Consider the following 14,445-nt stretch of genomic DNA (forward strand, 5'->3'; position numbering starts at 1 on the left):
GAAAATGGATGTGGGAGCGAAGAAGAAGAAGCAGGGGCGAAGCAAAAGAGGCTAAGCGGAGATGGTCTTAGCGAGTCCCATGGTTTGTGGAGGGTCTCGCTAAGAACTTCTAGCGAGGCCTCTAATCCACGCAAGTCCCCTTTAGTCTCATTTAACTTAGTCCCAATACAAATTAAACATGGGACTGTAGTCCAATCTAGTCCAGTCTCAGTTAATGAGGCCAAACAAACGCTCCCTTATAGTTTAGAATGCGTAATCTATTAAAAAAAGTTATACTTACACAAGAAAAGAAAGAAAATGAGGAGATTAGTTGATTGTACAAGACAATATTGTAGTCATATCCCAGAACCACTTTTGGATGAGGTAATCACGTGGTGGTTGGTTGGGGGAAAAGACTAAATATTTCGACAACCAAACTACATTTTAAGGAAATGGTGTAATTATAGTTGACGAGTGGGGCTTTTTTTTTTTTTTTTTTTTTTTGATACAGACATTTGAATATTATTAAAAGAGTATAACTTTTTTTTACTATTTAATATTACAGTCTAGTTATATTTTTATATATTTATCATTGAGGATTTCAATCTTGTAAATGAATAGTTCAAATTAAATAATTATGGTTGTATTTCTTTTTACTTGTCAAAGAGGTCATATGTTTAAATCTCGTAAATGAATATTTTAAGGGTGACTTTGGATGAGGTCTCTATTTATTAATGTTCTTTGATTGAAACATTGTTAGTTTTAGATTTTTTATTGAAGTCCCTGAAAGTAATGCAATAATGCATTTCTATGGAGGTTATTATAATTTTTAAATTAAAATTTGATATTTGTAGTTATTTATATTAATGAGATTTTAAATAAAATCCATAATTTGTTGAAAATATTAAAAGAAATTATACTTAAATAAAACCCATTATTTGTCACTACTTATATTAATGACATTTTGCATACAAAAATTGTTAATTTTTATACGATGCATTTTACATACAAAAAATTGGTACATTTTATACAAAAAAAGGTGATACGTTTTATATAATGGGTACATTTCATATAAAAAAAAAACAATGGGTACATTTTACACAAAGAGATGGTACTTACAAAAAAAAAAAGGGTACATTTTACATATAACAAAGTGGTACCTTTTTAAAGAAAAATGAGTACATTATTAATAAATTATGGGTACAAATAAAAGGTCAAAAAAAAAAATGAGTACAAATAAAAGTTTGAAAAATAAGGACATGAAAAGAAATTAATATATGGGTATAAACTAAAAATTGAATAGAAAATTGGAACAATTTAAAAAAAAAAAAGGTTGCAAATTAAAATGGGTACAAACTAAAAATAAAAATATATTATACAAAATTTAGCCATAAATATAAATATATCAAATGTAACGTTTCAAACACTAAATGAATAATTTAGAAATAAAATTTAATTATCTTGATATGTAAAATATTTTATTATTGAAATAATTAATGATGTTTATTAAAACCAAGGGACATTGATTAAAATTTGAAAAGGAATAAGGTTTCAATCAATGGAGTTGAAAAAAGAGGGATGTGAATCTAATTTCTCCATATTTTAAACTAATTATTACCATTGATTTATTGTATGACTTAACTTTATCTTCATCCTCCTTGTTGAAAATATATCATTGTAATTTTTTCTTTGAAAAAAGTCATGTTTCTTTATTTACAAATCACAATTTGAATATAATATGGCAGCAAGTGCAATTAGTATCATAATTTATCTTTGCTTATAATGGATGAATTCTTATCTCAATTCTGTTGAAAGAATACAAAAAAATTATGAAGCTATCGAGTGAAATGTAAAATATAGTAGAGTACAATAAGAACTCGGCCGGTGTTCAAGCTAGCATTGGTCACAGCCTGGTTTGGAGATACTTCTGCGAGAGACATGAAACTGGGTGCATACCCCATCTATCTGTCTCATCGCCTAAGGGCAGAGATGGATACATGAAAAAGATTTCGTGTAAGTATCTCCTTCAAGATTCTGTACACTCAAGAAGCACAAGGGTGTCCTGTGCTTCGGTTAGATTGAAGCCAGCATGGTACTACTTGTATCCCTGAGCGTGGTACTACTCGTATCCCTTTGTCCAAATAGGTACACAATATATCAGGATCCCCAAACCAAACGAGGTGCATATCATAGCCATGGCGTAAGCGTAAGCTCTCCAAGGGTATTTGCTTTCTCTCATCGCATTAAACTCAACAATAAAGGTAGAAACAATACTCAGGAACCCAGAAATCCGAATTGTATGCCTGTTGCAACAATGTCGCAAGTCTTAGTTTTCACCAGCGCAAACAGTAAAGTTCTGCACGTTAAATTTCATTAGATTTTCTATTAAAAAACTGTGAGCATGGATCAAAACAATGCAGGACAAAGGTAACATACAAAATATTGCGTTAGAAATGATTACACTTCAAGACGCTTTTAAAACCTCGACAAGAAAAAAAAAACCCAAACTAACAAGCTTGGCAGTTTATAATGTGACAAATATATATGTAATATAAGCTTCCCGAACACGAGACCATAACACACGAAAAGTAATGGTGAGGATCAAGCCATCGAGTGGATATCGACAGAGATCATATCACAAGAGCTTACCAATCTCTTCACAGTAGACGGGGCAGCCATGACACAAGCTGCAGAAATATTGGCAATTAGAGTACCAAATGGAACCCATTTTAAGCATCCCGCCGTCACTAATCCACGTCCATTAAGCTGGGCTAAGAACCACCGGATCCACACACCAAAAGGTCCAACTATGTAACCCAACCACAGTTGCGCCTTGCTGCTGTCTCTGTTAAATTCCTCTCTCAACAATATTCCACCACACCCCATAGAGAACCAGTTGAATATCAGAGTACGCAACGAATAAAATTACAAAATAATAAGAGTATTATTAAACATACTGAGAATGTTGAAACGGCTACAAAACCCTAGGAGACTACATTGTGAATAACTTATTCTCAAACTAAATTACAATCAATATTTATAGAGAACTAAACCTAAAAAACCCTAACTCGGATGGGCTAGGCCCAAATCCTAAACTAACAAGAAAACCCCAAATACTAAAATAAACCTAAATACTAATATTTTCCAACACCCCCGTCAAACTCATGGCGGTACACGACATGAGTTTGCCACCAAGCAGATGTTGATACAAGCCTCCAAATTCCAATGCCGATACCGATGCCAACTTCCGAACAAACAAACAAAAAATCCAACCAAATTTTTTTTTCCCTTTGCCCACATGGGACTCAAACAAGCAACCAATTTTTTCTTGTTTCCTCCTTTTTTTTTTTAACTCCCCTTTTTTTCCTTCTTTTTTCATTCCATTCTACCTTTTCCTCTTTTTTCCTTTGCTGCAATACAGACTTGCGGATACTCCTGCAGGCTGCAGCGTTCAAAGGTGCAGAAGCAGAGTCACTGGACAAAAAACGAACAAACAATTTTTTTCTTCTTGCAAACAATCAATACCAACTAACAATTTGAACACGAACGACAACAGAAACAAGCAAACAGACAACAACCCGAAGCAGATTAAATCTCGAAGGATCAAACCTGCTCTGATACCAAGTTGAATATCAGAGTGCGCAACGAACAAAATTACAAAATAATAAGAGTATTATTAAACATACTGAGAATGCCGAAACGGCTACAAAACCCTAGGAGACTACATTGTGAATAACTTATTCTCAAACTAAATTACAATCAATATTTATAGAGAACTAAACCTAAAAAACCCTAACTCGGATGGCCTAGGCCCAAATCCTAAACTAACAAGAAAAACCCAAATACTAAAATAAACCTAAATACTAATATTTTCCAACAGAACCTAGCATCAGCAACAACACTATGAAAGCTACCAAGTGACGCTTGTAGCTGTCAACCCTCCAGCTTTTTCTAGAGCTAGTGATACCACATACTGAGTTCTTCTCAAGAAGCTGCCTAAAACCCTTTGTTTTCTCTACCCCGAAAATGATGGAGTAGGCCGCAAGAAACAAGCCTGATATAATCCGTCGCATAAAAGAGAAGCTCAGATTAGTTCAGCAATGAATTCAGAGTAACTCTAGAAATGATCTTGGAACAATTGCATTCATTGTCTTTGTAAGGTAGTAGATCAACCGGTGAATCTTCTGACGCTACACACTCTGATCCAATTCTGTGTATGGGGAATGGATCCTAATCTAGACAACTTTCCAAATCGCCAATAAGTTCTTCCCAATACAGCGATTCAGTGTCCTTTATTTCTCAAGATGGATTTTCTAAGATTTGCTAATGGCGATGATCCCTTGAGCTGGATTTATAAAAAAGATCACTATTTTGACTTCTTCAACATAGAAGACTCCAAGAAAGTAAAAATGACATCCTTTCACTTCGAAAGAAAGCCATTGTAGTGGTTCCACTGGGCTAATTGCATTGCAAAGTACCCCAAATTAGATGATTTCACCAAAGCTTTATGTCAAGAATTCGGACCTTTCAAGTTCGAAGACTCAACAGAAAGTTTGGTGAAACTAAGACAAACAAGTCTCTTGAGAGAGTGCATTTTGGAATTCAGAAGGCTAGCTAACAGAACCAGAGACATAAGCCCTTCTCTCTCGAAATCTTGTTTCATTGGAGGTTTAAAGTCAGAATTAAGGCATGATGTTAAGATCTTGAAGCCAAAGGATGTCTTGGAAGCCACAATCTATGCCCAGCAACTTGATGCCAAACTCTCAGATCTAAAGGTTAAAACTTTATCTCGATCTTATGGTGCTACTTTTATGCAAACACTTTTCTACAATGTTAGTAATACACATGCTGGAGATGTTAAGAACAAACCTGATAATGTGCGTAGACTAACTCCTGAAGGGGTTGAATTTTGTCCAAAAAATGGTCTTTGTTTTCATTGTAAAGAGAAATATAATAGAGGCCATTCTTGTGAGAAAAAACAATTGTTGCTTATTGATATTCAAGAACCTGAGGAAACTGCACAAATAGAAGAAGAGAATTTAGATCTTGAGATAACTGCTTGTGCATTGTTTGGTATTCCTCAACCTAAGTTAATAAAAACTATGAAAGTTTGTGGTATGATCAAGAATTGTTCAATAGTTATATGATCAAGAATTGTTCACTGGTTATACTCATTGATTCAAGGAGCTCTCACAATTTCATTGACCTATCATTGTATACAGTGGCGAAGCCACGTGAGGGCGAGGAGTGGCGTCCGCCACTCCCCTCGCCGGAAAACACAACCCCAGCGCAGGTTCAGCCCCTCCCCTCCCGGAAAACCCAACCCCTCCATGGCTGTTCTACCTCCGCCACTGTGGTGCACCATGGACCTGTCCTCGGTTCGAATTCTTGCTTGGGAGGGTCCTAGGGTGTGCGTGTGTATAAGATTGTGGGTATGGATGTTGCTCACGGGTAGAGAGGGAGAGGGTGAGGGCGACTTGAGGGAGAGAGAGCTCGGGGAGCTTCGAAGAAGAGCAGAAGAGGGAGTGAGGGGAGAAAGGAAGAGAGATGAGAGATGGAGTATGGGAGAAAGGGACAGATATCAGGGGGTGGGCCTTGGGCTCACCAATTAAGACCCCAAAACTATTTTTAATTAGGAGTGTGGTGTGACATCACATGTAGGCTTGTTTATATTAATACATTACAAACGATAACAGTTGTAACTTGTTTATATTAATACATTACAAACGACACTTAAATTTTTTACTATATAAAATGATTTTGTTGTCTACATATTTTTTGGAATTTTGTACGCTTTTAAATTTCTCCCCTCCCCTTGAAAATTTCTGGCTTCGCCACTGATTGTATAAGAGAATTAGAGGGCAGTTGGATACCACTCATTCATTTAATGTCAAGATAGCTAATGGTGGGAAAGTAACAACTATGGGCACTTTAGGGGCAATGCCACTCAAGATCCAAGACTACCAATGCATCACAAATTTATATGCTATGTCATTGGGTGGTTGTGATATAGTAGGAGTACAATGGCTGGGGACACTTGGTCCCATGTTATGGGATTTTGACAAGCTTTACATGACATTCCAACAAGCCAACAAAACTCACTGTATTTCCAGTCTAGAAGCTTATGGGGATCAAGTTCAAGATGTAACTGCATTCCAAATGGAGAGGTTATTGTTGCAGGAACCATCAGGATGGGCAATTTTGTTTCAGTTGGAACCTGAGGTATTTGAGTAGCAAGTGGACTCACTCTCTTTGGAACAACAATAGCTTCTACAACAATATGAAGTGATATTCCTTAATCCTAGTGCATTACCTCCTCACAGGTCACGTGACCACATAATCCCTCTAATTGAAGGCAGTAGACCATTGTGTATAAGGCCTTACAGGTATGGTCCTCTACAAAAGACAGAAATTGAAAAATGTGTTCAAGAATTGTTGACTACTAGTTTTATCAAAGTAAGTAATAGTCTTTATTCTTCTCTAGTCATTTTGGTTAAGAAAAAAGAAGGGACTTGGAGAATGTGCATGGATTATAGACATCACAATGGTATCACTATTAAAGATAAATTTCCAATTCCATTGATTGATGAGCTCTTAGATGAACTTTTTGGAGCTGAATTTTTCTCTAAGTTGGATCTCAGATCAGGCTACCATCATATACGGATGCATCATGATGACATTGAAAAAATTGCTTTTCGAACTCATGATGGTCACTACGAGTTTTTAGTCATGCCATTTGGGTTGACTAATGCACCTGCAACTTTTCAGTGCTTAATGAATGAGGTCTTCATGCCATACCTTCAAAAGTTTGGTTTAGTGTTTTTTGATGATATTTTGGTATATAGCAAAACTTGGGAGCTACGCTTGGAACACCTTCAAACATTTTTTTGAGTTTCTGCAACCTCATACTTTCTATGTTAAACAATCTAAATATGCATCTAGAGTGGAATATTTGGGGCATATGGTATCAAAAGAAGGAGTTGCTGCTGACCCTTCCAAATTAGATGTCATAGCCAAGTGGTCTATTCCTACTACTGTGAAAGCCTTAAGAGGATTCCATGGTTTGACAGGCTATTATAGGAAATTCATTCCTGATTTTGGAAAGATTATCAGTCATTTGACAGTTCTTACAAAAAATTATAATTTCAAATGGAGTGAAGCTGCCACAGTAGCATTCACTACACTCAAACCAGCCATGATGTCACCTCAGGTATTGACCATACCAAACTTCAATCAACCTTTTATAATTGAAAGTGATGCATCTGGTTATGGCATTGGAGATGTTTTACAACAAAATGGTAGGCCTATTGCATTTACCAGTAAAGCATTGAGTGTGAAAAATCAATCCTTATCTACTTATGAGAGGGAAATGATGACTATACTGCATGTTAAGAAATGGCAATCTTACCTTGTGGGTAGACATTTCATCATTACGACATCCCACCATAGCTTGAAGTTTTTTTGGCAAAATAAGGCCAACACTCATTTTCAACAAAAGTAGGTGTCTAAACTATTGGGTTTTGCTTATGAAATCCAATATAAACAAAGGTGTGATACTCAGGTGGCTGATGCCTTGTCCAGAAGTCCTCTAGATGCACCTCGGGATCAATCAAGTCCTACAATAGATCAAATGGAACTCTTGGCTATTTCTTATCCTTATCTTATTTGGATGGATGATTTAAGAAGACACATTGAACAAGACCCTTGAGTTTTGGCAAAGATTCATGAAGTAAAGAATGTCACAGATTCATCTCCATTGACTATTTTGAAATACAAGATTGACAATGGTTTTCTCAAATACAAAGCTCGAATTGTCTTAATCCCTAACTATTGTTGGAGACGACATGTGTCTGAAGAACATCATAGCAGCCTTTCTACAAGTCATCCTTAATTCTTGAAGACATATGAGATTTTCAAGTCTTTTTATTGGAATGGAATGAAAAAAGATATCAGGGACATGGTAGCAAATTGTCAAGTCTGTTAGCATCAAACATATGAAATTGTAGCTCATATGGGTTTAATTTAGCCACTACCAATTCCTTCCAGAATATGGTCTGGCATCTCAATGGACTTTATAGTGGGATTGCCTCCTTGTAAAGGTAAAACAGTTATTTGGGTGATTGTTGATAGACTATCAAAGTATAGTCATTTTCTAGCTTTATCTCACCCATTCATTACAGCATCAGTAGCTAATCTCTTTGTGGAACATATTTTCAAGTTACATGGGATGCCTAATTCTATAATCTATGATAGGGATCCATTATTCATGAGTGCATTTTGGAAAGCATTTTTTGCACTACAGGGATCTTCATTATGCCATAACTCAAGGTACCACCCTCAAACAGATGGCCAAACAGAAGTTGTTAATCGATGTTTAGAGACTTACTTAAGATGTTTTTATAGTCTCCAACCTAAGAAATGGTCTCTATGGTTACCATGGGCTGAATGGAGCTATAATATAGCTCATCATTCTGCGATAAAGTTGTCTCCGTATGAAATGGTGTATGGTCAACCTCCTCCACACCTCCCAGTTTATGAAGCTGGAACAACTAAGTTGGAAATGGTGGACATGAGTTTATTGGAAAGAAATACGATGATGTCCTTGTTAAAAATAAATTTGACAGCTGCTCAAAATCGAATGACAGTGCATGCAAATAAACATAGGCCTGAAAGAGTTTTTTAGGTGGGTGAATGGGTATACTTGAGGTTGGTTCCGTATCAACATGGCCTAATCGAATAAATAGTCCCCGTGGTCATAAGGTATTCATAAGGTAACCCCTGTGGTAAAAAAATTCGAATTTAAACCCCTGTGGTCTAAGTCTGTTAGGATTTATACCCAAAATTAAAACTTCCGTTATCCCTCCATTGGTAATAGTCTCATAAGAGGATAAGATGGTCATTTCATAATTAGTAGCATGCCAATAGCTTAGCTACAGAACCCCCTCAAGATCAAACCCGTTCCCAATTCTAAAGCACGAACATACCCAGAGGTTTGGTTTATGTTTGAAAAGCCACATCAATGGCTAAGTGAAAAATTGAGGGAGACATCGCACCAACGTACCCATGTATTGCTACAATCTTGATAACTTTAGGTGATTGTTCTATTTTGAAAATCGTTTGTTCGTAATCGTCCACCATGTGCGGTTTTATGCTTGAAGGTCTCCTCCTTATTATGCTTCAAAGGCTGGAGTTGATGGTTTTTTGTTGGATGAATCATGGGTTCTATTTTCTTTTTTCCAGTCGGTCTCCTTCTTAGTGGTATATATAGGGGTTTATGTGTAGGGTTTTGAAAGGGAAGAAGGCAACAAAAAGGAAACAAACAAAGCAAACTAGAAGGCAAAAAGCCAATTAGTTGTTTAATAGCAATAGAACAAATCTTATTGCTTTTTTGGATTCCACATTCCATCGCTTGTCGGTTACCTTTGAAATTTGCATTTGTTTAATTAAAGTATGCAACTTTATTGTCATATAGTGCACTGCCATTTGTTTGATAAAGTATGCAATTTTATTTTAATTATAGGTACTAATAGGTTAACTCTGAAGTTTATATGTGGAGGGCAATTGATGATATTGCCCAAGCATACATATTTCGGTGGTAGACAGTGTACTTTGACAATGTGGATCCCGATTTGTTGTCAACGATTGAACTAAAGTACATGATGGAAGAGGTTGGATATACAAATGTGAAGAAATACCATTATACTAAACTCGGAGAAAAGCCCGAACATGGTTTGCATCCACTAGTTTCTAACAGTGACATAACGGACATGGTGAAGCTTATACCTAGATCAAGGGAGATGACTATTTATGTAGAGCATGATGTTGATACACCACATATAGCTACAGAACCCCCTCAAGATCAAACATCAAATTATTCCAATGTATTTGATGAGATACCAGATGATGTGTTCTCTCAAGTACCAGTAGAATTATTCTCTCAAGCAACTTATTCACACCCTGATGAAGTGAACAATAAGGAGCGGGTTGGTGTGAATGATAATGTAATTGCTAGTGAGGAAGGTCATGGTCCATATGAAACTTTTGTACAAGAGAATGGGTAGTGCACTAATGGTTTTCATTACGAGCATGGAACAGATAGTGATGATTTTGATTACGAGCTCTATGACAGTGAGAATGATGCTGTTATAGAAGATGATAATTTGCTATTTGATAAATATGTGGACTTGCCATTATCAGGAACTATTACGAGGGATCGTGTAGACGAAACAATTCTACTTGAAAACGTAGCTACTGAGAATCTCCCAATAGAAAAAGAGCTGCCAACTGAGGAATTACATAGCCCTGTAAATTCAAATGATGAAGAACAATCTAGTGAGAGGGATCCTGAGTTTAATGCAAGCACAGATATGGAAAACCCTAGTTTGAAGATTAGAATAAGGTTTGCAAACCGTGAAATTTAAAAAAAAAAAAAAAAACAGTGAAGCGATACTTAATTCTTGGTGGTTACGACAATGGTTTAAAAAAGAATGACCGAAGAAGAGTTACAGCTTTGTGTGCAAAACCTTGCCCTTGGAGATTGCATGCTAGTCAGATGCAAAATGACACCACTTGGCAAATCAAAGTACGTGTTGACGAGCATACATGTAGTCAGGTATGGAGAAATAAACATTTCACTTTCAAACTCATGGCTGAAAAATACATTCATAGGTTTAGAGGTGATCCACGAACAGATGCAAAAATTTGCAAACCATAATTAAGAGGGAGATGGAATTGGAGATATCCTTAGATCAGTGTTTCAGGGCAAGACACAAAGCCTAAGAAATGATATGGGGGTCAATTGCAGAGCAATATGGTAAGGTTTGGGAATATTGTGAAGAAGTTATACAAACCAATGTTGGAAGTACTATGAAAGTGCATGCAAATCCTCCATTCTTTCAGAGACTTTATGTTTGCCTTGATGCTTGCAAAATGGGATTTAAAGCTGGGTGCAGGCCAGTGATTACTTGGAAAATGCACGATCAAATAACTATAATATGTGCATGTGTGTGAAGTAGTTAAGTTGGTTAGGATCCTATGTGTTGAGATTGTGACAAGTGTCAACATCTTGAGAGTCTTGTATTAGCTTAGTAGTTAAGCAATGTAACTAGATATATACATAGTGTATAAGTGTAATCTGTATTCATTCAATTCAAAACACAAAAAATATACTTTCTCTCTCTACAACTATACTTTCTTCCTCTCCAAGATTGATCATTCCAATTATCTTACTTGGATAATTCTAGGCCTGATATCTCATTCTCAATTCATCAAGTTTGTCAGTTCATGCACTGTCCTATGGATTCTCATTATGTTGATGTGAAGAGAATTCTCAGGTATTTAAAAGGTACTAATGAGCTTGGAATTCAGTTTAGCAAAAGAGACTTGAATCTTCATGCATTTAGTGATACTGACTAGGCTGGAGATCCTAATGACAAAAGGTCTACCATAGGTTTAGTTGTGTTTCTAGGGCCAAATCCTATTTCTTGGTCCTTTAAGAAACAAAATACAGTATCTCGATCATCTACAGATGCTGAATACCGAGCCCTTTCAAGTATTTCAGCAGAAATTGATTAGATCAAACAGCTTCTTCAATTTATGCAGATTGATGTTTCTTGTCCAACAACACTGTTTTGTGATAATCTCTATGCCATAGCCCTTACTTACAATCCAGTCATGCATCAGATGACCAAACATATTGAGGTTGATGTACATTTTGTTCGAGAAAGGGTTGTAAAGAAGCTTCTGCAAGTGTAGTTTGTTTCCTCGAATGAACAATTTGCTGATATTCTTACAAAGGGTTTGTCTACTCCTTTGTACCAAACACACTATAACAATCTCAAACTTGGCAAGCCTCACTATGAGATTGAGGGAGGATGACAACTATAATATGTGCATGTGTGTGAGGTAATTAAGTTGGTTAGGATCTCAGCTCCCCTTCACGGCAACAGCTACGAACAAGCTTCACAATTCTCAGATCTCTCTCTCTATATATATGTCATCATTTCAACATTCCAAGAAGATGCCGCCTTCATTGGGCGGCTGTTCACCAAATGGAAATGCCACAGCCGCCACCACGTCTCAAAACCCTTGTTGGGTCGCTGAATTCCTCGACTTCTCGTCGGTAAGACGGGGATCCCACTGGAGATCCGTCAGCGACTCCACCACCTTCCTCGAGGCACCAATGCAGGAAGAATGCCTCGTCTCCGCTGCACCTCCAGGCTCGCACTCATACTCGCACGCTAACAATAATCACAAGTTTGATAGGTTTGACGACGAACAGTTCATGTCCATGTTCACCACCGATGAAATCTCTGTCGCTGCCGCAACAGTGGGACCCACGGGGTCATCGTCGAATCCGTCCACACCTTCCGATCATGATAGCATCAATGACGATGAGAAAGAAATGCAGGGATTAATAAGCAGCTAAAGAATGAATTTGAAGAGGGGGAAAGCCAATGCGAACTACAAACCACATTCAATGGTAGGAAAATTGATCCTAAAAGAGCCAAGAGATGGTGCTCCACTTTCTCCAAAAAGCAACGGGAAAAGCCATGGAGAACTAGCTTGCAGAGAATCCATGAGCATCCGGAGCTCGCTTTCGAGGAGTTCGAGAACATGGGAAATGGCTTTTCTGAAAAAACCACGGAAACAGGAAGATAAGAGTCCCACAGCAGCACTAGTATTGCAAAGCGTTTGATTTTCTAACAGTAACGTGGAGCTTGCCGTCCTCAGTATTCAAAAAATGAAAAGCATCAAAGTGTGCCAGAAGATGCCCACCAACAATGAAACTTTCATCATGAAAAGGCTTTTCTAAAAAAGCCACAGAACACAGCAAGATAAGATTCTTTTTTTTGTTATTTTATTACTTTATTATTATCTATTAACATGATGGCATATTAGTTAAATAATATAATCGTTCCTTTACATGTGATATCACAGTGATCATTATTATAAAATGTGGTAAAAGTCTGTACATCCACTACACCATTTACATTATGTAATGATTTTATCACATGCTCACAGTAAAAAACATTACAAAGCACATCACATAAAGTTATATATATATATATATATATACATACTTTAGTGGAGTGATGATTGACGAATGGAGCAGTAGCTCCTCATTGTGTAGGCTCTCTGCATCTCTCTCTTTTCTCTGCCAAAAGAAATAAAACATTTTACTTTTTCTTTTCAGCAGACATCATTATTGTGGAGCCAAAAATATTCACTAAGTGACACGTGGACTTTGGGACAAAAGAAGATAAAAATACCCTTGAGGTATAACGGGATTCCTACGCGCAAGTAGTGGGTAATCATCCTCAACCAATTAAAAAATGCTCCAAAAGAGGTAACAATTCAAAACCTATCTCATTTCATATATTTTTACCTCACTTTCCTTCCTAGCCAAATAATTAAATAACCATTCTATAACCTACCAAATATTCCACATAAATTGAGTTAATTGACAAATTAATGGGATTATTACCTAATAAACTCATTAATTTTCAATTAAATTATCAATTAAAAGCCAAAAATCACCCTAAAAGCCGTTGGTCCTTCTCCAAAATGGGGGCCGGCCATTCCCTTTGATTTCCTACCACAATTTGCCTTTTTTACATTGGTTAGCTAATCTTTTCAACCATTATTTGATTGATTAGCTGATCATGCCATGAAAGTCATAAAAACATTCCCTTTATATTGATAATTAACCAATTAATATATTATTCTTAATTAATATATTAATTGCTAAATTAAGCCACCTCCTATCCCTATATATATGCTCCCATTTCCACCAAAAACCCATTCCAACACTTTGGCAAAAATCCCAAAATTCTCTAAACACTCTTTCTCTCTAAATTCTAACTTTGGCATCGGAGGTTCTTCGGCCAAAGCCCCCCCCATTCATCGTGGGCGCGTGAGGCTCTTGGCCTTAACCTAAGGTGTTAATTGTTTTGTAGGTGCAAAATCATCCAAGATCGAGGAGGAAGAAATTTGCATCCACAAATTGGTGCTTTCATTGAGAACTGAAATCCATACTCGTAGAAGACTCTCGCATAAAAAGGTTTTTTCTTTATTTTCTAGTCCATTTGAATATTTTTCATACGTTCTTATTATTAGAATTTTTTACTTGCAAAGGTTCTTTGATAAAACGTATAAGCAAAATATAATGGCTAGAAATTTAGAAAATTCCACGAGTGAAAATTCTAATGTTCAAGAAATGGGATTGCGGAGATCCGTGAGGCTAAATGCGACAATAAGTGGAGCAGCACCACCACCACGAGTTTCCACCATGGGAACCACCACGGTGGCTACCTCGGTAGCCACCCGTGGCGAGGTCCATGGTGCCTTCACCACGGCTCGAGCCGTGCCATCCAAGGCTCACGACACCAAGGCCACGGCCCAAGTCGTGCCATCCAAGTTTGCACGGGCCCGGGCCCAAGCCTCGCATTCGCTTGCATCACATTC

At 37.0% G+C, this 14,445-nt stretch overlaps 1 protein-coding gene across 1 annotated transcript; it reads left to right on the plus strand.

The window, feature by feature from the left end:
• Positions 1–11,998: 11,998 nt before the first annotated feature.
• LOC114826264 (basic leucine zipper 34-like) lies at positions 11,999–12,406 on the plus strand. The gene has a single exon (XM_029106338.2). The coding sequence runs from the start codon at positions 11,999–12,001 to the stop codon at positions 12,404–12,406; it is 408 nt and encodes a 135-aa protein (XP_028962171.2).
• Positions 12,407–14,445: the final 2,039 nt, after the last annotated feature.

Source organism: Malus domestica, chromosome 08 (genome assembly GCF_042453785.1).
Source record: "Malus domestica chromosome 08, GDT2T_hap1".
In the NCBI taxonomy this organism is placed as follows: domain Eukaryota; kingdom Viridiplantae; phylum Streptophyta; class Magnoliopsida; order Rosales; family Rosaceae; genus Malus; species Malus domestica.

Excerpts from the sequence above, each read along its gene's own strand:
- LOC114826264 (XM_029106338.2), top strand. The coding sequence starts at position 11,999 with ATGCCGCCTTCATTGGGCGGCTGTTCACCAAATGGAAATGCCACAGCC.